Source organism: Engystomops pustulosus, chromosome 2 (genome assembly GCF_040894005.1).
Source record: "Engystomops pustulosus chromosome 2, aEngPut4.maternal, whole genome shotgun sequence".
Classification (NCBI taxonomy): domain Eukaryota; kingdom Metazoa; phylum Chordata; class Amphibia; order Anura; family Leptodactylidae; genus Engystomops; species Engystomops pustulosus.
Genome location: NC_092412.1, coordinates 72,186,826 through 72,211,819, shown reverse-complemented (window position 1 = coordinate 72,211,819; position 24,994 = coordinate 72,186,826). Strand labels below are relative to the sequence as shown.

Below are 24,994 nucleotides of genomic sequence, written 5' to 3'. Positions count from 1 at the left end.
TCAGTAAACTATTGGTAGATGTCCTTTAAAGGGGTATCCATAACTTGGAGCTGATGGGCCCCAGTACAAAGTCTGTGCCAGGCCCTTGACTATAATCTATGGTTTAAAGTGACATCTCATGGGCCCGATTGCGACCACACCCTCTGCACCCCCTGAAATAGACCCCAGGTTGTTCAGGTATATATTTTTTTTTTATAGAGCACATAACAATAATAAAGGGCATATAGAGCACAATCATAGGCCGGCAGTGACAGATAAACCGTGGCCCACTAAAGCCTTTATACAACAAAGATGCTCCAGAATATTTGATTTTAAAGAAAATTAAATTATTTACTAAAACATATAAACTTTCATTTCATGAAATACACCCAGAACGTTTACAGTGAAATCATCTTGGAATGTGTTGGCATATGATGGATTAAAAGTATTATTACATGAATATGTTAACTTTGTACAGCTACTAGATGGCTTTTCTAATAGCCAGCTGCCAACTGCAATCACTTAATATTTTCTAATAACATAGAAAACAATACTGTAATTTTATTAGAATATTGATCAAAATATTTGTAGCCTTTCACATGTTAGTCGCTATTCACAACCTGACCACTAGATGGCAATATAGTTATTAGTTATAACATTACTGGTCCCTTGTATTACAGAAGAATCGAGGGAGAATATAATATTATTTAAATATACATATATACCCTAGGAACAGGTGATCAATAACAGAAAGTCATTATTAACATGTCAAGTAAATGAGGTTGCGCCACAAAATCAAACACAGCTACTGTACAATGTATGTCACTGAGTATTGATCATATAAAAGCTGATTCCAGCTTTTAAACATGTTTAAACAACAATAGTTTATGCTTATGTGATTCAATTATAGAGATTGCCCACATTTTAAGACGTTCTGATTTTTCAAATCACAGATAATACATTTATACCTTGAATGACCAAGGGTCATTGGCACCTAAATGTCCAGTTTAATTGTTGCAGTTTGTTTCTGCTCTTTAAATGACAATATCTTTGTAACAGCTTTACATGTCATAACAGTTTTTATTATTTTTTCATGACATGTGAGCCTTTAATGTAGGATAGGTGTAGTTTTTCTACTTACATGTTTTTGTTTATAGGATTAGCAGATATATAAGCCGAGCAAGTATAAGCCGAGGTACCTAATTTTAACAGCCTATTGACTAAAGTATAAGTAGGAAATGCATTGGTCACAGCCAGTATATAGCTAGTCAGTCCCCTTCCCCCATGATATAAAGACATCCAGCCCTTGCCCTCAGTATATAGCCAGTAGCCCCTGTCCCCAGTATATAGTCTGACAAACCCCTGTCCCCAGCATATAGCCTAGCAGCCCCCCGTCCCCAGTATATAGCCTGGCAGCCCCCTGTCCCCAGTATATAGCCAACAGCCCCTGTCCCCAGTATATAGTCTGACAAACCACCGTCCCCAGTATATAGCCTGGCAGCCCCCTGTCCCCAGTATATAGCCAGTAGCCCCTATCCCCAGCATATAACCTGGCAGCCCCCTGTCCCATTATATAACCTGGCAGCCCCCTCTCCCAGTATATAACCTGGCAGCCCCCTGCCCCAGTATATAACCTGGCAAACCCCTGTCCTCAATATATAGCCTGGCAGCCCCCTGTTCTCATCTTTTCGAAGCCCCCACAGGTCCTCTTTTGTCTTCGGAGATGCTCCGGCTCCGCGTTCCTGCGCAGTTCCGTTGCACGCACCATGATGCCAGCCACTTGCTTGTGCGGATAGCACACTCATTATGATGTCAATAAGCGGTTGGCATCATGGTGCATGTGACTTAACCATGCAGGAACCCAGAGCAGGAGCATCGCCGAAGACAGAAGAGGACCTGCGGGGGCGTCGAAAGGTGAGTACATCTGAGTACATCATCTGATTAATTAAACTTCTTTTTAATTGTTTATTTAATGTTACCTAAGGATCAAACTTCAACTGTGTATATCTTCTGAGCCGTGACACATAGAAACACAGTTCCTGAGTCATGTTAAAGAGAAGAAACTATGTGTTTCTAGGTGCCACATAATATACAACTCCACAGTTAGGCTCCTTTCACATGGACGCTGTAGGGATTTATATCTGGCATAAACATCCCCATAGACACCTATGGCACTCAGATGCGGTAGGGTGAGTACACACATGTGCTACAGAACCGTACCGCCTGGGGAACATACACTTAGGTGAAAAAGACCTTGAAGTTACAGTCAGGAATGACAATTATCTCCAGTTCTGTGACACCTAGAAACACAATTTGGATGTGCTATTAGGGGAGGTATTTAGAGCCACAGTCAAGAAGATATAGCAGTTTGGCCCTGTGTCCCTGCAGTGGCGTCTATACACATGCTACCTGCATGGGTTGTGTGCAAGTTGGCTGTATGTAGACGAATGGCATCTGTGAAAAGGTTAAGGAGAGCATCTAGCATATAACATTTGTTTTGTTTAGCTAGGTAGGACCAGGAATAAACTAGTAAGAATGTAAGTCTGTGTATGTCCCAATAACTCCTGATCACAGCACAAGTTACTGCAGTAGCTGCTCCTGGAGATGTATGTGAAACAGCAGTTCTTCTTCTGCTTCATCACATAAAACTTTTACTTCAATAACTTTTAGGGAGCACACAGTAGTAATATATAAAAGATAAAAAAAGAAATAGAATTACTGCAATGCAACTTAGAGGCTGCCCTTTCATGACCTGCTATTAATCCAGTTTGCCTATAAGGCAGATCCAGGCTTGCATTTAATCAAAGAACACGAAGATTAAAGATGCCAATTATCTCAGTACAGTGGAAGAAACAAATTGCCATTATTCCTGATTTTAACACATGGTATTAGTGTCAAATCGATTCTGAAATTGACATATTAGTTATAAATGGTCAAATCATGTACAAAAAAAAAAATCAATACTATTGGACATCTGCTGTAGTATCTCTGTGTATTAATAAGGTAAAACCCATTAGGAAACCCATCACTGATAATCACTCTAGTAGTGAATGGGTTTTGTCATCTGGATATTCACTTTATGAAAGCTTTGAAGACAACCTGTCTCAAGGTTTTACCCCTCTAAACTGCTAGACAGCTCTGGTAGGGTAAAAAATGTGCTTTCTAGAATCCCTGAATTTATCCACCCATTTTCCTATAAAAGTCAGGTAAATATGGCTGTGCTCATTTGATTTTCACATGAAATGAGTCTAGTGGTTGCATGGGGGTGTCAGTTCAGAAGCGCCAATCTTCTGTTCTATAGTACCTAGAAACATGTCATAATAAAGATAAGAATCTCATTTTTCAGATCACATCAAGCTTATGGTTCTACAAGCTACAGAACCAAAGATACAGCCAGTTAAAAGGGTATTACAGGAATCAGCATAATTCATATATAAATGGGTCCTTATAATATAAGCTAATATGTCATTAGTCGAAATTTTGCTCCACTTAGCAGAAAAATGCTGCTGACATAGACCGTAATGAAGAATTAAAATGCTACTGGCCCTTTAATCAGTCTGTTGATTTCCTCCGCGCGGAGCAGACACAGGACAGAAGATGGCTGATGGTCACATGTCCACATCACATGTCCTGCACCTGCCTGGGCAGGTCATGTAATCAGCACTAAGTTTGGCTGTAGTTGGTTGGTTGCAGAGCATCCAGAATGACCGGTGTTGTGGTGAGACATCATCTCTGTGATGCCATGTACAGTGATGGCAGTTACACATCATTACTATGGTAACAGAGCAGGAAAGTCTGTTGGATCATCACTTGAAGCAGAGCATAAAAGGGAGGAGGAGTTACTGAGAGCTAAAGGATCATGGGACTTGTAGTTTCCAGTAGTGGTGATCTTGGTAATGACTCCGCCTATTTTAGAGAGGCCATAAAATTTTGCAAATCATAAAATTAAACTATTTAACCTCCATTTTGTGACTAATGACATTCAGTTTTGTTATATTCATTTATTTATAGCAGCATGGGTTTTTGTATCAGATGTTCATATTCCCGCAATACCCCTTTAAAGACATAGTTGTAAATGTGAGCTGCGGATAATGATCCAGATCCTGTATGTGCAGCTCTGTAGCTCATAGAACCATAAGCCCGATCTCTAAAAGCATTTTTCTAGGTGCTATAGAACAGAAGATAGGGCTTCTGAATTGAAACCCGCCTCTGTAACAACTAAACTTGACTCTTCTTATGTGAAAATAAGGTGAGAAGAGTCATATTTGCCTGACTTTGTGTGAGAATTCAAATAGGTAATTAGGTGACGGTATTCTAAAAAAGAAATGTCATAACCTACCTGAGTTGGCTTGTAGTTTAGTGGGATAAAGACTTCGTATTGTATTAGTAAAGCAAAAATATAACAATGTATACAATGGTGTGGCCGAACATGACACCCATAATTATCTCTCAAGATATTATAAACATTTGTTTTATTGATTATTTATTGTTTTAAAGGGAATCTATCATTGGAATTGACCAGGTTACATAAAGTCCTGGAGATCTGGAAGTTTTCTGGATGTTGGTGGAGTACAAAGGAATCTGACAGCAGCTTTACCATACAAAACTGAATGCAGCATTAGGTGATAGTAAGAAGATCTGTTTGTGTTGTCACATCAGGACTGTGAGAAATGCATTACATTCCAGGATTATATCTGGATCAGGAGCGCTCTAGGAGATCTCTTCAATGAATTGCTGCAAGCCTCTATGTTACTTGGAGAGAGAGGCTGTGTTGTGTTCATTGAACACAATAGTGCACCAAAGTGTCCCAAGTCCTGCCTCAATCCTGGAATATAAAAGCTTTTTTTACATTCCTGATTTTACATTACTGACAACACACACGGATCCCCGGGCTGCCACTAATGATGTCTGCAGTTTTGTATGGTCAAGCTGCTGTCAGATTCCTTAGAATTCAATGTATAACTATAAAATCTCAGTAGTGGCATCTGCAGGTAGCCAGTCTGAAATGCATCTGATTTTTAAAAAAAAAAGCCCTCCCCAGCCCACCTGCTACATTTCTGTCATTGTCGGACAACCCCATTAAAAAACTAATTACAAATGGCCATATATAGCGTACCTACACAAAGTGTAGCATTGTTTTTTTTTTTGCAAGTCGGATACACTATTAAATCAATCAAAGCATGAGATGTGTAAATCACAAATACAATTGTGATAATTATGTATAGTACAGAAATTACAACAAGTGTAAATTACAAAGAAAAGTGTTTACTAGTTCAAAGGCACTGTACAAGGATGTGTTATAGTACACAGCAGCTACCAGCTTAAGAAAAGACCAAAATCTTACCTGCACTGGTCGGCCATCTTCTTGTCCAATCATATTTCTCCACTCAAGCAAGGAGCGTTGAATGCTTTCAAGTCCAGTCTCCCATAGCCTAACACTGCCTCCCATATCCACAGTGACAACTCCTCTGTTTCCCAATGTGGCGAGCAAAATGTCGCTGTCAGTTATCTTAGACAGCCATGATGTATATGGAGATACTGATGAGGCTCTGTAAGACACATCATGACAAGAAACAGCTGCAGTATAATAAAGTCACGTAAAAGGAGTCACATAATAGAAGTTACAGAGAAGTCCTTGCCATAGAGAACATGGAGCAGTCTTTTTTTGTGAATTCCGAAACAAAACAGTAAGAATTATTGGCACATAACAATGTGATCCAAAACACGTCAAATGTTGTGGGTCACATGGTCACGTGATGACCACTTCTTAATGATACACTCTCTATACCTATAGAACATGGTATCCAGGCCCAATGATTGAAGCAAGAGCAGAACACAACTATCAAGTAAAAATAATATGCCATTGGGGGAAAAAAGGATCAGGCATGATGAATTTCACCATTTTCATATTTCTGTCCATGCTGTTGCCAGAGCTATTTGGTTCTTCAGTCACTCTAGTGAAAACAGATTCTTGGCCATAGTAACTGTGGATAGTAATGGAGGTTCTAATTGGAGAGCATATGCTTATTAAAACATGTTACTTCAACACCATTTTTGTTTTATGTTTTATGTGTACTGGTGGCCTGAAATATATACTGAAGGGTTTTGACAAATTTCAGAAAAAAAGTTATTGTCAGTAAAATGTGTAGAACTTTCCAATAATCTTTCTGTATCAATAGTTGATTTTTGGCTTTATCTAACTCTTCAGGTTGTGTATATTCCACATATTTGTGCTCCGGAAACACTTCAAACTACTCAAAAAATGGATCACTGAACAACGCTCCTCTTTGGTGCAAATGGAAAGTGGATTTACCATGGTTAATTTCATGGCAGTGTAGAGTGGAATTTTTTGACTTTTTAGTCCCCCCAAAACAATCATGCAGCTCTTTCCTTAACCCAGGCATGAATTTTGCGGTCATATCCTCCTCTATGCTTTGGCTCCAGTGCTTTCTCTCTGCACCCCGTCCTTCATTACTGCATGTCATGGTTCTCTTGCACATATGCAGTAGATCCTGCTGTCTGATGGCTCCATTGCACCTGTGGACTGAGGGAGCCATTGAACAGCAATATCTACCACACATGTGCGAAATCTAGTGAGAGGATAGTGACATAGATGAATGATAAGGATCTGAAGGGAAATTAGGGCCATAAAAAGCTAAAGACAGATCCTGGAGGCCCCTCCCCCCCATCCCAAATCCCCTCCCCGTGAAGCACTTCAGACTAACATACTTTTAAAAAACTGATTTTCTGGAAAATATTGATCTGGGAAGTTGAATGCAAAACTATGGTTGGGTTTTGTAGAAAAAAACATACCAGACTTTTATGTTGGTTTGGAAGTCTAAAAAGCTATGAAATATTCATTTTTAATCTCTGCAACAGAGATAATATGTAAACCACCCTTAGGATGCAGAAGAAGACCACAGAGCTGCCAACAAAGACACAAATGCAATTCCAAATCCACTGCAGATAAATATTGACTCGCCCTCATCCATCTCACATATATTTCTTTATACACACAATAACAACAATTCTAGACCATTCCTGCAGCCCTGCATATCAAACTACATCACATGTTTTATCACAATGCTGCTTTAAATCTCACTTCACAGCATTACCGACTAGAACTCTTGTACATATGCTGATATTCTATAGGCATACTTACATAAGAAACCTTAAACAGTTTTGTAACATAGTATTTTACCTATGGTTCTGACATTTGTCTTTTAACCACAACTAGGTTAAATATAGCGCAGATGATTTGAAGAAATGATATCATACACCATTATGTTTGTATATACCAGACTGGACCTGTAAACTACAAGTAAATAAGCCAGTTGTATTCATTAGTTTAATGAGACCTAATGCATTTGCTATTAGTGATGATGCAGGAGATAAGAACAAGCGCACACAATTCCTCTTGATCATAATGACATGTCTACTGGCAAGAGATGAAGCTTGACAAGAACCCAATGGCTTCAGGGTGTGAACTAGAGGGAGCACATTTATAAGAGACTGTCAAGTGTACTTGTCTTACTCAGGGGAAGATGATGTTCAGACAAAGATTTGGGTCACTCCAGGAAAAGGCAATTTGGTGTCACAGTGATAGTGAAGCATTCATCACCCAGGTAATAATCTAAGGCAGAGATCATTAGTATGTGGGCGACAAAACAGATCAAAACCTGTGGATTTGTGCTACACAGCAAGGACTGATCAGTCACACAATCTGAAAGTGACACATTACAGATCACTTTTCAAAGGAGGTCAATTCACATTTCACATGTAATGGGCTGAAGTGTTGTTCTACAAATTGTTCCCATAAATAATATTATCTACAGAATAGGTCTAAAACAAAAAGGAAATCATAATAGACGCTTCCTAACATCCGGCAAGCTCTGGGAGACAAAGGAAAGTGGCTAAGCGTGAAATATTACGATAAATGACTTGTTAAATTAAAACTTAGAAGGGAATACAAAACTATATTGTGAGTAAGTCAGACACTACCACTGATAAAATTATGGCTTAACCATGTGATAGAGTATCACTTTACCTCTTTAACAACTATTCCTCAAAAGAATGGAATTTTACAGTAGGAGCTTTTCCACAGCCAAGATTCATATAATATTTTTTTGGTGCCTTGCTGCACTCTTCACCTTATAATCTCCTAGAGATAACAACGGTCCAACATTCATCCAGAATTCCCAATGTTTAAAATGTATAAGGATAAAAATATATTAAATTTCTTATCTGACCGGAGCTCCAAATGTTTTCTGAAATTCTACTTCCTTTTCGAGTGTTCACAAAGTCCTCCATTACGCTCACAGCATAAATCCACAGATTCTCCAGAGTAGCCCACTGTTCAGACCAACACCAATGCGGTTTTGTTCCTCCTGTTGCCACCACCGTTCCACACAGCGGACCACTAGAAGAAACACGCACTCCAATCGTGTAGAATGTCTTACAAGGAATAATTTTAAAAAAATTAGATCTGCTCACAAACATTGGTTAAAATGCGCATATAAAATAGAAAGGACACCAGCCTCACATGGCAGTCTAGTGGTCGCTGTGTGGAATGGTGGTGGCAACACGAGGAACGAAACCGTGTTGGTCTGAACAGTGGGGCATTCTTATCTGGAAAGTCTGTGGATTTGTGCTGTGAGCGTAATGAAGGACGATTAGAGACAATCATTGTGAACACTCGAAAAGGAAGTAGAATTTCAGAGAACATTTAGAGCTCCGGTCAGATAAGAAATTTGATATATTTTTTATCCTTATACAGTCATATAATATGTTAAAATGAACCTCTCACTTTGTCTTTGCCTCAAAAAGTTTAACTATTGTACTACGAGACTCTCCTAGTCTGATCTGATGCTCTTGGATGTGCTGTATCTCTACTTGTATGCTTTAAGATATTTGTATTCGACTCAGTTTGTATTTGAGTTCACAGTAATTACTTCAACTTTGTCATTGATTAATTTCAATAAAAGTTTATTGAACAGAAAAAGTAAAATCATTACCTAATTCTGTACTTTACTAGAGCTTTTTCTCCTATGCTTTATATCTATGCTTCCTAACATGCCGATGTCACTCTATCCTTCTCCTGGATCGCGTTCGTGATGCTTCTGTGAAGCTGGAAACCGCTAGCCAGAGACATGCGGGGCCAATGCACAGGAGCATTGTGCATGCTCAAGACTTTGGGAGACAGATAAATTGACACTGGCACAGAGGGACGTTGTTAACCAACAGAGCAGCCATCAAGAAGAGGGAGATTGACGGAATGGTTAAGCTTCAGTCCACATTGACTTAGCGAATTTAGAATAAAAGTTGATTTTGGATGAAAGGAGCCACCTAAAGGCATAAGAATAGAAGCACTTGTACATAGCAAGGTATGGCAGGGTAACATGTTGTTCAATAGCATATTACCATTTCACCATTGAAATGGCACAACATTGCTCAGGTAAGTGGGCGACATGTTGTTTATAGCTGGGCCCACTGACCATCGGTAAATAACGGAGCAGAGGCTATGACAACACACTGATACCCAGCTATGGCGCCACAAGGGAAAGAGACGGCTTCAGACCCTTAAACCAAAAATGATAAAGTCACATGAGGGATTTCTATGATGGAATCTGAGTTATCATTGACTCCTTCAGTGTGAGCCAGGTGTCAGATGCATAATACATTGGTGCCAGCTCCACCACAGCCCTGTCGTATTATGGTGCTAAGTGTTAATTATACGCTATGTGGGTGGTTGAAAACATGTTACTGTTATATCAATCAATATACAACAGAAAATGTCTTACCTTGGAACAGGAATGTACTTAATTTTTTTGGAATTAAAATCTGTAACTTCTAAGTATGAAGATGCATTTGGAGGAAGAATATCTACAACAGAAAATAAATATTATAATGTACAGAGATTCACAACTGCAGATAAATAGTCGACATAAAAATTAATACAACAAGAAAAAATGTTAACAAGTAAAGAAATCCATTTAAGTGGAAATAATGAATATGATTTCAAAGTGTAAAAGGATGTTTGCATGGTACAAACCAAGAAGACTTAGAGCGCAATGTATATCATTTCTTACATTCCTTCAGTTTCTTGACGTACATTGATTTATTTATAGACTGATGCTACACTATGAATGACCCTTTACATCAAGCACAATGGAAAACTCCAAGCATTACTTTTGATATACATAACTGAAAGGAAAACTTAAGATGGAGTGTTATATCAATGATAGATTTGGATCTCTTTGAAAGTGTAAGGTATCTAGTTAGATAAAGAAACTACAGTCCCGGTCACGTATGGAACATAATAGGGGGATCATTTACGGAAGTGACAATGTAATGAAATGGAATGAGTGAAAATAAAAAAAGACCACAATGACACAAGCTCAACTTATAAGGACATTTTATTTCTTAGTTTAACCCCTTCCCACTCTGCGACGAATATATCCACCGCAGAGCTATGAAGGGTGTATGAAGAGGGCTCACGGGCTGAGCCCTCTTCATACAGAGATGGGCTTTGCAGCAAAGACCCATCGGTATCAACCATGGTCGATGTTTGTACTGATCGCGGGTGTTAACCTCTTCTCTGCCAACGGCAAAGCCAGCAGCGGCACTTAAAACATGGCAGCGCATGGGAGCCGCCATCTTTCTTCAGATTGTTGCTTCCCCGAACGTCATCGGGGGGCGGCGATCGGTTGCCATGACAGCCTCAGGTCTTCGGCTGCATGGTTTCTGCAGATCTGACTATCTAGGGTTAATGTACCCTAGAGAGTCTAAGAAATAGTGAAAAGGAAAAGAAAAAAAAAGTTTAAAATTATGTAAAGAAATTTATTAAACATTAAAAATTCAAATCACACCCCCCCCCCCTTTCCAAAGAATTGATATAAAACATAATAAACAGTAAAAATCACAAATACAATAGGTATTGCCGGGTCCCAAAATGCCCGATCTATCAAAATATAAAAACGGTTATTGCCAGCAGTGACCTCCAAAACGGGAAATGGCGCCCAAATGTCCAAAATGCTACTTTTACATCTTTTTTTATAACATAAAAAATATAATAAAAAGTGATCAAAATGTCACAGTCCTCAAAATTGTAGCAATGAAAACGTCGGCTCATTTCGCAAAAAAACGACCCATCACACAGCTCTGTACACCAAAGTATGAAAAAGTTACTAGCGTCAGAAGATGGCAAATTTTTTTTTTCTTTTTTTTTTCCGTACACATTCGTTTAATTTTTGAAAATGTATTAAAGGGTGGAGAGCGAGAAATGAGCAAAAAAAACTCTGCGTCCTTAAGGGGTTAAAGAAATGAAAAGAGCAGTGTTAATCTGGACATATATCCAAAGAGTATTTTTAAAAAATGACAACTTTATATCTATTTTTTTTAAATGCTGCTGGTCAAGTAATTACATTATGAAACTGCATTCGAAACTCTGGGGGATATTTATTATATGATAGCGCTCGTGATAGGCCTGCCGCTACTTTTCTGCAGCACGATACATCAAGAGGCGGAATCGGGCAGGGAGCTGCGCAGCGTTTTTTTCTAAGCCAGGCCCTGCATGTGAAAAGTTGCCGGCAATTGCGAGTGTGCCCGATCGGGGACAGTAACGCCCCGCTCCGGTTCACTCCTGCCCGGCCGAGCGCCCACTTCACGCTCTTTCATGCTCCACTGTGCGTTAAGGTGGCGGATTGGGGCAAATAATCGCAAGTGCTAGCAATAAGCTAGGCTTTGCGATTATTCCAGAGGCCCTGATAAATATGCCCCTCTGTGTCAATGAAGAACGAGAAGTAGTCATACTTGTGTCAATAAGGAAACCCTAAGGTACAGCATAGCTACAGACCTGACACCAAGTACAAAATGCATGCACACCCCATTTGTTCTTTGCTGTGCCTATGATTAATTTGGTGTTTGTTTTTTTTAACCCTTTAGCACAGAAGTCTTTTTTTGTTTATACTAAATTGATTTTCACTCAACTTCCAAAGGCCATAACTTTTGGATTTTTTAATTTACAGAGCTGTATAAGGGCTTGAAAAGAAAAAAATTCTGAATGAGGTACAAAACAATGGAGTAGCAGAATTTTCTTATAGCCTTTGTTTTTACAGCTGTTGAGCCCTCTCTGTACTATTATGTCATAACTATATAATACCAGGAAAGACATCAAAACAGGAAAAACTTTCTTCAGCATTTTTTTTTCTGACTTTTTACCATAAAAAGTAGATGAATATGTGTTCTAAGAAGTAATATTGGTTGAAGAAAAATCTGCTTCACAGTAAATAAATGAGTCACGCAGCCAAAAATATGCCTTTTCCTTCTCACATTCTCCATACTCGCTATGTGAAATGAATTTGTCACCTCACATTCACACTGCTCATGACTATCCTAAATTAAGAAACACTACATGACACTAGATTCTTGTTTCAATAGCACATAAGCTGCATACACATACAGAAGTACTCATAACAGGGCCTGAGTGATGACAATGACATTTTACTGACCGCTGACAACTTTTTGTTTAAAGAAAGGCAACCTGCCAAATAAGAATTCATTCATATGGTTCCTTCACTTTTCTAGTACTAACAAATTATGCAGTGTTGTATGTATGCGTTAACACACGGAGATATGGAGGGGGCATCATATAATTGCTTGTTGTCCCTTATAGGACTGAAACCAATGACTTTAGTACGGCAAGGCAACAGTCCTAACCGCAGAACCAACATGCTACCTTTTCACTAAGTGTGTTCACAATTACGGTACCCAAAATGAGAATAAAATCGAAGGAGTGTCTTAAACAAACACGGATTGTAACACGCAACAGAATATGATGGAGCTATATAATAAAGATTTACTTATTTAACCAATTCATGACTGAGGGTTGATGCCTGAATGTCCAGGTTAATTTTCGCAGATCTGTTCCGCTCTACTTGAAATGACGATATCTTAGAAACAGCTTTACATATCATAACAAATGTTAATTTTTTTTAATAACATGTGAAATTTTAACTTAATAAAATGATTTTATTAATCAAATATTTTTAATTTCTAGAATCAAATAGCATAAAATTACTAAAAATGAGGTAATAAAGGGGAGATTATGTTTCTAGGTCCATGGTTCTGATGATGCAACCATTCCAAATGGGGCACTGTCATGACAACTAAACATATACTATCTGCATGGGGTATTAAAACTTGCGCCCAGTCAGGAAAAATCCCCCCCAGTGTCTTCAGTGTAGACAAGAAGTCACTGGGGCACATCTATCAAAAGTGTCTCAGGGTAAGGTACCTGCATAAAAATGTTGTTTGCAGTCTATGGGGATTATATAATCATTAGTTTTGCTGGGCTTTTTTGGTGTAAAAAATTCTCAAAAAAGTTGCATTAAGTTGCATCAAAAAAGTCTCACAGGGCTATTTCCGCAACTTTATCAATCTGGCGTCAAAATAGAACTACTTTTAGTGCAACACTGTGCAAAGCGAGAATCATGACATGGGACTTTTGCAAAAAATCCCATAAAAAGTCTCACAGTTACTCCTGTCCTTTGTTGGTGTATGTGCCAAGACTTTTTATGCAGTCTGAGAATTTTTGGGACTTTTTGAAAACAAACTAACATTTATTGGCCAAAACCACTTTAATGAATCTTATGGGCAGCGGAACTACAAAAACAGACATAGAACTGCTACAAGGAGCCGCCTAATGATAAGCATTTCATAAGACCATCTCATCATTGTACTGTCGTGGCTACATGGACACTAGAATCTGTCCGTGTGCTATCCATTCATTCCACAGTGCAAAGTAACATTAGACAGTTTAATCAAAGGGTCTGTATGATAAATGTCTGTCTAGTCTTGATTTTACCTTCTACAAGCTGGATACACTTACGGCAGAAAATTGTGCTAAAAATATGGCGCATTTGTATACATTTTTGTGCACAACTTTTCCAGACAAAAAAAACAATCCCTCTTTTCTGAAAACCCCACACATTGTGGCACATTTACTTACCCGGTCCAGTCGCGATCCAGCGGCGGGTTGTCCGACGCTGATTCGGGTTCTGCGCGTATTCACTAAGGTCCCTGCGCCGATATTCACCAGGTGTCGCTGCTGCGCCGAGGTCCGCCGAAGTTCACCTGCTGTTGTCTGGTGTATGTGAGTGCTTGATCTTGCGACACAAATGGCTTTTTAAATTCTGCGGTTTTTCCTAATCCTTCGGGTTGTCTGGTGGCCACCCCCCCCCCCCATTTCTGTCGCGCGAAAGTCGGAGCGATTGCGCCAAAAATCAATCGCGTGCGCCACAATCCCGTGAAATACAGCGCAAAGCAGAAATATTCGGGAAAAACCCGACGGATTCGCAGCTGCGGACCCTTAGTAAATGTGCCCCGTTGTGTCATACTAGTCCTAACAGTGTCTGAAAACTGTCTTAAACCCTTGATAGATGTGGGGCCATGCATTTAAGGTTTTATCAGTTGTAAACATATAAATAGAACTGTAAATATACATTGTCTCTGTACATATTCAGCAGGTTTAGACAAAGTACTAAAACTATAGACATGCAAAGTTTACTATGTTAAGAGTTTTGTATGCAAAGAGTTACTATGTGGCTACCTGATACAGGAATAGTAGTGAGAAGGATAATGAAAGGTTCTCAGTAACACCTAAATCAACAGACCTATATCAGGTCTACTACCGCCTTATATAAAAGATGTACATGTATTTCTTAATTTAAAATCTAGAAGACAGGATTGAAAGGCACTTCCACATTCAGCTATGATCGACTGCCTTTAAGCAGAAAACACAACATGTCAATCATATTTTTTTCATTTTCTTTTATAAAGCTTTAATAAATAATGTAGTACAGATACGTAAATGCTGAAGGGTCCAAAATGACACTATAGCAGCTAATACACCTGAATATGCTGGCTGCTATGGGAATAACTGCTGAGCACTCCCCAGCTTTTGGCTAGATCATATGAGAAGAGCTTTTCCAGGATGACAAGCTTCTCTGATCTCTGATCAAGCTATCAGACGCCTGTCACATATTCATCGGAGATTAGAGCTGCCTGACAGTGTAAATTAGAGCGGAGAGAGAGATCACCCCATCCCGTCACCACACTGTGGTCCATTTTCATCAGAAAATAGAATGCAGACTTATTAAAGCAAGCCTCATTATATATGGGCATATTATTGTAAAGACAACATAAAAATTGTCAATTACAGTCAGGATTCCTTGCCTAGCTTAGGTAAAAAGCTACAGTGGGTATGGAAAGTACTCAGACCCCATTTGTCTCATTAATGTTCTTTTTTTGCTCATTAATGTATACACTGCATCCCATCTGGACAGAAAAAAGAGAAATGTAGATAGTTTTGCTAGTTTATTAAACAAGAAAAACTTAAATATTACTTGCTCATAAGTATTCAGACCCTTTGTTATGACACTTATATTTAACTCATATGCTGACCATTTCCTTTTGATCCTCCTTAAGATGGTTTTACTCCTTTACTGGAGTCCAGCTGTGTTTAATTAAACCGATTGGACTTGATTAGGAAATACACAAACCTGTCTATATAAGAACTCACAGTGATTGTCAGAGCACATGAAAATCATGAGGTCTAAGAAACTGCCCAAGGATCTTAGAGACAGAATTGAGGCAAGTCACAGTTATGGCAAATGTTACAAAAGAATTTGTGCAAGACACAAGAGCACAGTGGCCACAACTTTTCCTTGACCTGGGCATCCAGCCAAACTAAGCAATTATGGGAGAATAACCTTGGTGAGAGAGGTAAAGAAGAACCCAAAGATCACTGTGGCTGAGCTCCAGAGAAGCAGTAGGAAGATGGAAGAAAGTTCCACAAAGTCAACTATCAATGCAGCCCTCCACCAGTTGGGTCTTTATGGCAGAGTGTGCAGACAGATGCCTCTTCTCAGTGCAAGACATTTGAAAGCCGCATACCGTTTGCAAAAGAACACATGTGCAACATCCCCCACCGGGGCCTAGCCTTTTCTCGGGGCCTGGAGTCAGCCGGGGCCCGCAGTACCTGAGTGGCTGGCGGTTGCGGCCTAGGCACGCTAGTGTCACAGTGCTTGGTATGGGGGAACCGGAGGGCTGTCCTACAGCCTGGCAGGTCTCCAGCAGGGTGGTGTTGGCAAGAAATGATGAGGGAGAGGCTGCTATAGCGAATCTCCCTGGGGCAACCCTTTGGTGTCTAGAGTATGAGTGTCTGTGTGGTGGACAGGGTGCCTGTGATGATGGCAGCTGTAGTAGCAGGGACCAGACGGAGGCAGAGGTTGAACAAAAACAACTTACAGTTCTTTATTGGAACCGACAGGAACTTCAGCAACGTGCCTTTAACAGAATGGTGGAGTACTGAGATGCAGCTGGAGGAAGCCACAGGAGGTAGATCGCCAGCCTGGATGCAGAGGGCAGGCTGGGAGGTAGCTGTGTCCTAATAGGAAGCTTCAGCTTGTCCTGGAGTGCTTCAGGTATCACCCTTGAAGGTAGGATGATACCCCTTTCCTCACTAACTCTAATCTATTAGCTCCACTCTTCAGAGGCAGGGGCTAGGCTCTTCCTGCTCTTATCTGGTATGCTGGCTGAATAGAGTCTGGACTGGGATAACCCAGTCTGCTTCTTCTGATCTGAGCTAGGCTAAATCTAAACTCTTCTGATGTCCTGCAGACCCTCAGGTCTGACCAGGACTGGTCTCTTCTCCCTCCTGGGAGAGACTCCTCTAGAACATTCCTGGCCAGGGGTTTTGTAACTCCCCTGGTCAGGTGGTGGCTGCTCCTCCAATTACATCTCAGCTTACATTAGACAGAATGCAATACAAGTGATTGGACGACAGATCTTGAATCATACAAAACACTTAACTCCTGCCCTGCCAGGCAGGATCTACCACTGCAATGTCCCCTGTGTGATGTGATGACATGCTGTGGGACGTATTCGCAAGCACTCCTTCGCCATTGCATCGGCGAGGGTGTTGCACATGATTATGAAAAATAGGATTCCCTGGACTGATAAGACAAAGATTGAACTTTTTGGTGTTCATTCTAAGCAGTATGTGGGGTGAAAACCAGGCGCTGCTCATCACCTGCCAAATACAATCCCAACAGTGAAACATGGTGGTGGCAGCATCATGCTATGGGGGTGTTTTACAGCTGCAAGGACATGATGACTGGTTGCAATAAAGTTAAAATGAAGTACAAAGATATCCTGGATGAAAACCTCTCCAAGAGTGTTTTGGACCTCACACTGGACTGAATAACCCTAAGAATACAGCTAAAATAAGAAAGCAGTGGCTTCAGAACAACTCTGTGACCATTCTTGACTGGCCCAGCCAGAGCCCTGACCTAACCCAAGAAGACTCATGGCTGTACTAGCTTAAAAGGTGCTTCTACTCAATACCGATCAAAGGGTCTAAATACCATGTGACATTTATGTTTTCTTGTTTAATAAATTAGCAAAACTATTTACATCTCTCTTTTATTCTGTCAAGATGATGTGCAGAGAGTACAGTACTGAAAAAGAACCTATTTTATCTTATTAATTGGCTGCAATGAAACTGAGAGTGAAAAATTGTAAGGGACCTGAATACTTTCCAGACCCAACGTATTTTAAAATGTAACTATGAAATTAATAAAGCGGGTGATAAGTAAACTTAGTATTATAGTTCATTAAGGAAAGCAGATTCTCTATGCCTTTATGAATGCCTTCTGATCTCTGCTTACTTTAGATGGATAAGGAGGCTAAAGATTGAAGGGAACCTGTCACCAGAGGGCCATTTTTAGTAGTGCCCAGGTTCCCACAGAACGATAATGTTTTCAGCAAGTGGATCTGTCACCTATCCTGACGTGTCACTTTTATCTAAAAATGTCCTGTGGTTTGTTAGGGGGAAGGGAGTAGTGTCTGTGTTGGGTTTTTTTCATGTTGACTTGACGAAAAAATAAAAAACTGTTTATTAAAGACTACTTTGTTCTTACTCCTAGAAATTGAGTTTTGCCATTGCAGTAATGTCCCCAGTATATGAGACTTCATATGAAAACCCCAAAGACATAGAAAAGGTAACACCCAGTTGCCAATTTAATGAAAAATTATTAGGAGAAATGACAAACTGCAAAGATACTTCAGAAATATTTTAAGAAATACAGGTATTTACTAAAAGAGATGTGTCTTTGTTAAAGGGGTTGTACAAAGTTAGCAAGTTATCTCCAGTCCAGAGGCTAGGGGATAACAAGTCAACCTGACGTTTGAGATCCCCTCTGATCTCAGGAGAAGTACTGGGGCTAACACAAAATTTCCTGTATACTTCTTTTACTACGGTACATTGCCTCCTTATAAATTGTTTTTTAGCACTGTAAAATCACTTTACACCCTTAGTGCTCTCATCATTAAATATTTGATTATATAGCCATTATTTGTGTATGGAATTGTATTGCTGGAAGTTATATTATGTTTTATAGCATTAGGAACATATAGATGAATATATCACTTTTACTTAAAGGGAACCTGTCAGAGCGATTTGAGACAATAAACCACCCACATATCCTTATGGACCGGTGGTTTAGAGACATAAAATGTTTTATGTTGTCACATTAAAAAACCTAACATTTATACTTTATTTATACCTTCCTTACGGTCTGGAGCTCATAAAGCCAGCGCATTGCGACAAGTGAAGTAGGTGTAGTACACCCCAGCTTCGCTGTACAAGAAGCATAGCTATGGTGCATGCCCAATATAGCGGGATATTATCCCATTTTCAATCTCCTCAACGCGAGAAGAGGTGCCGATGCAGGATCTGCAGATGTGAGTCTAATGTGCCTTGTCAGACTCACATCCAGGATAGTACAATTGTTTGTTTGTTTTTTATTGAGGCCATGCAAAGCTAATCTATATTTGGGTCCGAAAACGACCTAACAGGTCCTCTCTAATGCTTCCATGCTAATGTCTTCCAATTTTATACCACCAATTTAGACTATTTGTTTGCAGTGTAGAAATAATGAAAGCCTTACCCTTGGGATAGATTTCCTTTAAAGGAACATCTGCAGTAGACACAGCTCGCACCACTTGGTTAGCTGCTAGAAGATTCACACAATTGCTTCTCTTCATGTTGGCAAACTTAGTTGGTTGAAAAAACTGATCTGTGGTGGAACTTGCTATATTGCCCAGAGGATGTTTTCTCTTCCAGCTGTAAACTTCACTAGGAGACTACAATGAACAAAGAATGTTACTATTCAAAATTTTTAAAGCACTGCTATGAGGTAACACAAATTATCAGGTCTGATCAGACATGTACAGAAATGGTTCAAGCTGTAGTAGAAATAAGAATATATAACAGGAGCTATAGCTTTTATAAGGGTTCACGTTATCCCATTTACAATATTTATAGAGTGAGAACACATCACTGTGGATATTAGTGGTCAGAGACCATAGTAAATGAGGCATCTTGGTTTCTCATGATGTGAATTCCTCGAACTTTATTAAAGTTAATCTACAATCAAAATCAGGGATATTTACTAGATCCAAGCATCGTGACTGTGGTTATATTCTTATATTTTTTATATCCATGGCCTACTCCCTTCTAAAAGCAACTTTTAAAATTAAACTAATGAGCCTGGTGTGTTTCCAGGGCACTTAAGTGCTGCAGATTTACAGGCTGTTAAAATCTCTCACCCTTCCCTCTACTCCTGCTTGGCACTTGCGCCTCCCCCTGCTTAATGTGATCTTACTGGATCTCTGCTGTATCTCTGGTTTATCCATGCTTGATTTTAAGGGTAGATTTATTTTAATTTAATATTTTAATGCATAATGTGAATTACATGTATTGTCATTCAATGGACATACTTTACTTTATAATGAAAGGGGTTAGGGTATATGATTATTAAGGAGAACTTTAGGTTTTAATTAGGTCCTAGTCCTAGAACTAGTAAAGAAAAGTTTTTCCAGCTTTATAAAATAGAATTTTGTATTGCTTTCTAAATATACAGACAACCATGATGTAAATAAAGGTATTTATGGTTTATACTTTTGATATTACAGTACTGCCCTTATATTATACAATTGACAATTGGCTTTGCTTGGGCACAGACTTTTCTATTGATTGTAGTTTTGAAAAGAGTTAAGCAGTCAGCTTAAATCCCACGTTCAATTCCCAGCAAGGGACATCTACCCAACATGTTTCGGCTCCCAAAATGGACTGGAATTTGTACGGCACTTCTACCCTAATGACATAGGTCCTAAAAACATGGGGTAGGTTCACTATCAACTCTAAACTTGCAAATATTCCTGGTCTCCCCTATACTAAACTACCCTGGAGTCCCGATCTTTTTAAAAAATTGCCCCCTTCTATACATGGAGGACTGACAGAGCAGAAAACTTAGAGACTTTGTTACAGAGTCGGGCATTTGTTCTTTGGGCGACCTACTTGGCAATAGGACTTATCCAGGCTCTTGGTTGCACTACTTACAATTACAGAGTTTTCTGCAGTCACTGGTCCCATGGGAGCGCCTTCTCTGCAAATGGACCTCATTCGAGACCCCCTGTCTCCAAAAAATAGTACCATCTCATAGTGTGTCTTTTATGTACCATCTTCTCTAAGGGTGTGATGGGGAGAACCTACCATTGCCTTACATGAGGGCATGGAAGGAAGAATTAGGTGAGAACTATGGGAGAAATCTCTTCTCTTAAAGGGTAACTGTCATTTGAAATAATTTTGTAATATTGTGTCTGGCAGTATGTAGTGAACATTTTTCGAATGCACTTTATTAACAAATTTTGATTTGTTTGTAAGAAAATCAGGCTACTTTCTCCTAGATGTGTATTCCAGGATGTAACAGATGTAACAGTGTGTGTCTATGGAGGATTATATCCTTTAACTTTCAGCTTGATGTTTAAAAATTATGCTCATAGCATACTGCAGCCAGGGAGAGAGCTGAAAGGGTTAACACTTAGATCTGTCTTGAATCCTGTAGACAAATATTCCCTAGCAACGTAGAAGTAACATTGTAACTAGGGGGCACTTTGGAGCCTGTTACTTTACAAACAAAGGAGAAATTTTTAATTAAGTATATTAGAAAAAATTTCACAACTGAACACTCCCCACAATATCAAAAATCATCTGAAATGACGGTTACTCTTTAACCCATAAAATGTGAGTGTCTAGTAAAATCCAGGAAAGCAGCTTTATGATTCCTGCTAGGTGGTATTGGATTCCTGTCAGGCTTCACAGCATGTTTCAGCATCAAGAGAAGCCTACTTTTGCACTTTCTGGTCGCAATGAGATTTGTGATCCCAAGATTATGGAAGTCCATGTCCCCGCCCACAAAAGTTATGTGGGTTGAGGAAGTCGACTTAGTCCGATGCATGGAGCAACTGCGGGCCTTAGACGGCAATTCATTAGAGACATACCATAAGACCTGGTCCAAATGGGGTACATTTAGGGACTCCCCGGCCTTCTCTAACTGAATCCAGGTGGCTCCATAACACCTGATGATGTCTATAGAGATATGCCTCTGACTACGTATACTCCTGATCGTGAGAAACAACTTTTGTTCCCCTATTTTCAACCATTCTTCTTCCCTGCCCTCTCTTTGTAGCTTAAATACTGTGTTTAATTGTTATATTCTCTTAGAATTAGAAGCCTACAAGAACGTAATTCCTTTTCCTTCATACTTCAATATGGGGCTGCAACCCAGCACCTGCCTGCTGTTTTTCTTGTTGTTGTGTTATACACTTTTTTTCAATAAAGATATTGAACCATACATCTCTTTGTGTTTATAACCTGTATAAGATGCTGCCTGCACATTTAATGTACATAACAAGTCCTCTTTAAGACCATGGATGTATATTTTTATGGGTGCCAAATTCCATGTTCTCATTCCTATAGAGCACCTGTTGTAAAACATGCTTGACACACTTCTACAACCTGACTTGCACTTCCCTTACCATTAGGTCAGGAAATCCTACTACTATTGAGGCATAGCTATTTTCATCAGAAAGGATCCTATTAGGAGAGGTGATCTTCTGGTTGATGGCAGCGCTCAGGTTCTCAGGGGGCAGTTGATCGCTGGAAATTACTTGCACATTGCTGGGCTCTAAACCTAGAGGCAAACATAAAAATGAGTCAACTCTGCACCAATTACCTGCTAAATAATATTTAGTTATATAACAGAAACAATATACATTGGGGGTAATTTATAATTAGAAAGACTCCTTACAACAGTTCTATATCTGTCTTTGGATCTCCGCTGCTGTCAGATTTATTAACCTCTTATCGGCTTTGCCATTTTGCACCTTCCTGACACGGCCCTTTTTTTGGAAATCTGACATGTGTCACTATAAGTGGTCATAACTTTTGAGTGCTTTAACATATACAGGTATTTTGTAGATTGTTTTTTCACACACATTGTACTTCATGTGTGTTGAGAAATTTAATAATAATAATATGTTTAGGATTTGTTTATGAAAAAAAAAGAATTTGTCATGTATCAGGATGTATTTCGAGAGCCCTAGTGGTACCAAAACAGAGGAGAATCCCAACAAGTGACACTATTTTGGAATGTGCATTTGGACCTACAGGTGTATGATCAAATTAGGTCCCAAAAAGGAAAACAAGTGAACATGTTGGATGGATGATCGGTGTCCAATTATATTGCAATGGAAATGTTCAGTTAATGTCACGATTCCTTAGGAGGATGTCATGTTCTACGGGTGCCAGTTAATGTCAGGCAGACACAAATAAGTCAGGCTATTTAATCTCTTCTTGTCTTATTGTTATTTTTGTATGCAATTGGCATTTGTATGTATCATTTTATGGAAATGTCATGTTCCTTGGATTTAATATGCTTCCATTCTTGAGCATACTGAATCTTACTTTGGCAAAATTATTTTTTGTGAATCTGGCATCTGGGTAGGAGACTGAGCATGTTGTTCTCAATTATTTTTTTTAAATAGACATCAGTATATAAATTATAATATGGAATGTACTTCTACATTATATACCTGTCGTCACTCCAAAACCTGCACTTGCTGCCTCCTCTTCCAGCGCATGTAACTGGCAAACTCCACTATCTTCCGCTTCCATATGCAAAGGTGTAGTCAGAAGAAATTTTCTGCAGATTTTGGAAAAGGAACGCAACATGACTTTCCCTATTTGCAACAGTTCTATAACATCAATTCATTTACAAAGTTCTCAAAACTTGGAACCATTAAAAGTTTGTGTCAAGTAGATAATTTTGTCTTTCTACTAGCATATTAGTAGTTACATTTTACATTACATTGTTACAAAATAACCAGAAAAGGCATCTCTAGGGAGGGAAACCTACCATAGTATTCTTTATAACCCTCTGTAGGTGCAGTGGCTTATACAATTCTACTTGTGGTTCAGTTTACTGGGGATTTACAACTTGCTTATGATAAATATTAGATTGGTGAGCTGTTTATCAGTTTTACATAGGAGCTGTTATAATGTCATTTCAGACAGGTATATACCAAGAGCCACAACATTAATTTTTGTTAGGAGGAAAAAGTGAAGTCACTAACAAATACAATATAGTCTAGAAAATTTTCGGATTGCAAGTTATTTTTCCAAACTTTTGGTTATGTTAGTATAGTCACTTACTTATTGGTCTTACTCTCAACTAGGAGCCACTTATCTTCTGCCACCAAGAACACAGACTTGAGATTGATTGGTAAGGATATTGCATGTGTAGTCCCCTCCAGGACATCCAGTACATTAATGGAGTTACTGTAAAACAACAAAAAAATATCATTCTGCTGTGAATTATTACAATATTAAATTATTATACCACAGGCCTATGTTATACACCCACCCATTCTCCTTAAAGAACACCAGCCAATTCTTGTGTGAAAATTCTCTACACATTTTGTAGCTTTCCTAAAATGAGTCAAACATTGAAAGATTAATGTAAAAGCAGATAGAAAAAAAACATAAAACCAAAATCAAAGTGGAGCACATAATGTTGGAAATTCTCACCTGCGCCTCTTTACTACCCCACCAGGATGATTTTTTTGGTGTTTCTGTATCTATCTGTGAAAGTACAATACGACGTAGTTCTCCACTTTTAGTGTCCAGCAAAAGAATAACATTGCTCTACAAAGAATCACACATGCATTTAGAAAAAGACATGAAAACAAATGATGTATACATTTTCTGTTTTCACATTCACAATTCAAGAAAGAACCCAATTGGAAACTATAAACCGTACATAGGTCACCCCCCTTCTGTATATATGTATGGAAGGTGTCCTTTCGCCATCATTCCGTTAATTATAACAGTGGAAAAAAAATAAAATGCTCTTGAGCTATTTTCACTGTTATCAACAGTGTTACATAGGAGAGATGAGGACTAGGCTTTATACTGTTATTTGTTTTAGCAATCTGATATTCAGAGAGAAATTCATTCTTGACAAATTCTTTACAAAAATGTAGGAAGCTTCGATTTCACTCCCCTAAGTTTTTGGCATGACAAAGTTCTTGCAAGAAAATAATATTGTATCAAAACGTATTTGTAGTTGAAATGTTAAAAAATGATAAATTCTCTTCTTCAAAATAAGTGGATGATCCTTCCTTTTGTATGATAACCAGCATGAAATGGAGGCGCACCTAAATCCTGACTCCTTTTGCTTCTCCTACATTTCCAAACATGTGGCATATGTGACAATCATCTTAGCCCAACAGGCCCCTACTTGAGACAATAGCAAAAAATAACCTTTTTTAAAACAGTAACAGAAAGGAGTATTCTGTTTTTATAAAGGAGTAGACTACCATCTATGCACGAATGCATCTTAATTCGCCGGCTAAGGACCAGCACTGCACGTTCCATTTTCTGGAACATCTATCTTGACATGAAATTACAGCAACACGTTGAGCATTCAAGGAACATACCCCTGGAAGTTTGAACAATTTTAAAGGCAGAGCTGGATTGTGGACTCTTTTGTTGATGCTACATGATTCAATAAATCCCCAAAGAGGCTACAAGAAAAAGCACATCTACCAC

General features: G+C 39.0%; 1 protein-coding gene across 1 annotated transcript in view; it reads right to left on the bottom strand.

The window, feature by feature from the left end:
* The window catches only part of VWA8 (von Willebrand factor A domain containing 8), a 209,711-nt gene that overhangs the window by 57,573 nt on the left and 127,144 nt on the right, over positions 1-24,994 (bottom strand). Inside the window, exons 31-38 of the mRNA XM_072135279.1 lie at positions 23,972-24,088; positions 23,808-23,872; positions 23,597-23,722; positions 22,978-23,087; positions 21,922-22,076; positions 18,990-19,185; positions 9,780-9,861; positions 5,324-5,528 (exon numbers count right to left, since the gene is read on the bottom strand). Of these exons, the coding sequence (XP_071991380.1) occupies positions 5,324-5,528; positions 9,780-9,861; positions 18,990-19,185; positions 21,922-22,076; positions 22,978-23,087; positions 23,597-23,722; positions 23,808-23,872; positions 23,972-24,088 (1,056 nt within the window). The remainder of the gene's footprint in view (positions 1-5,323; positions 5,529-9,779; positions 9,862-18,989; positions 19,186-21,921; positions 22,077-22,977; positions 23,088-23,596; positions 23,723-23,807; positions 23,873-23,971; positions 24,089-24,994) is intronic.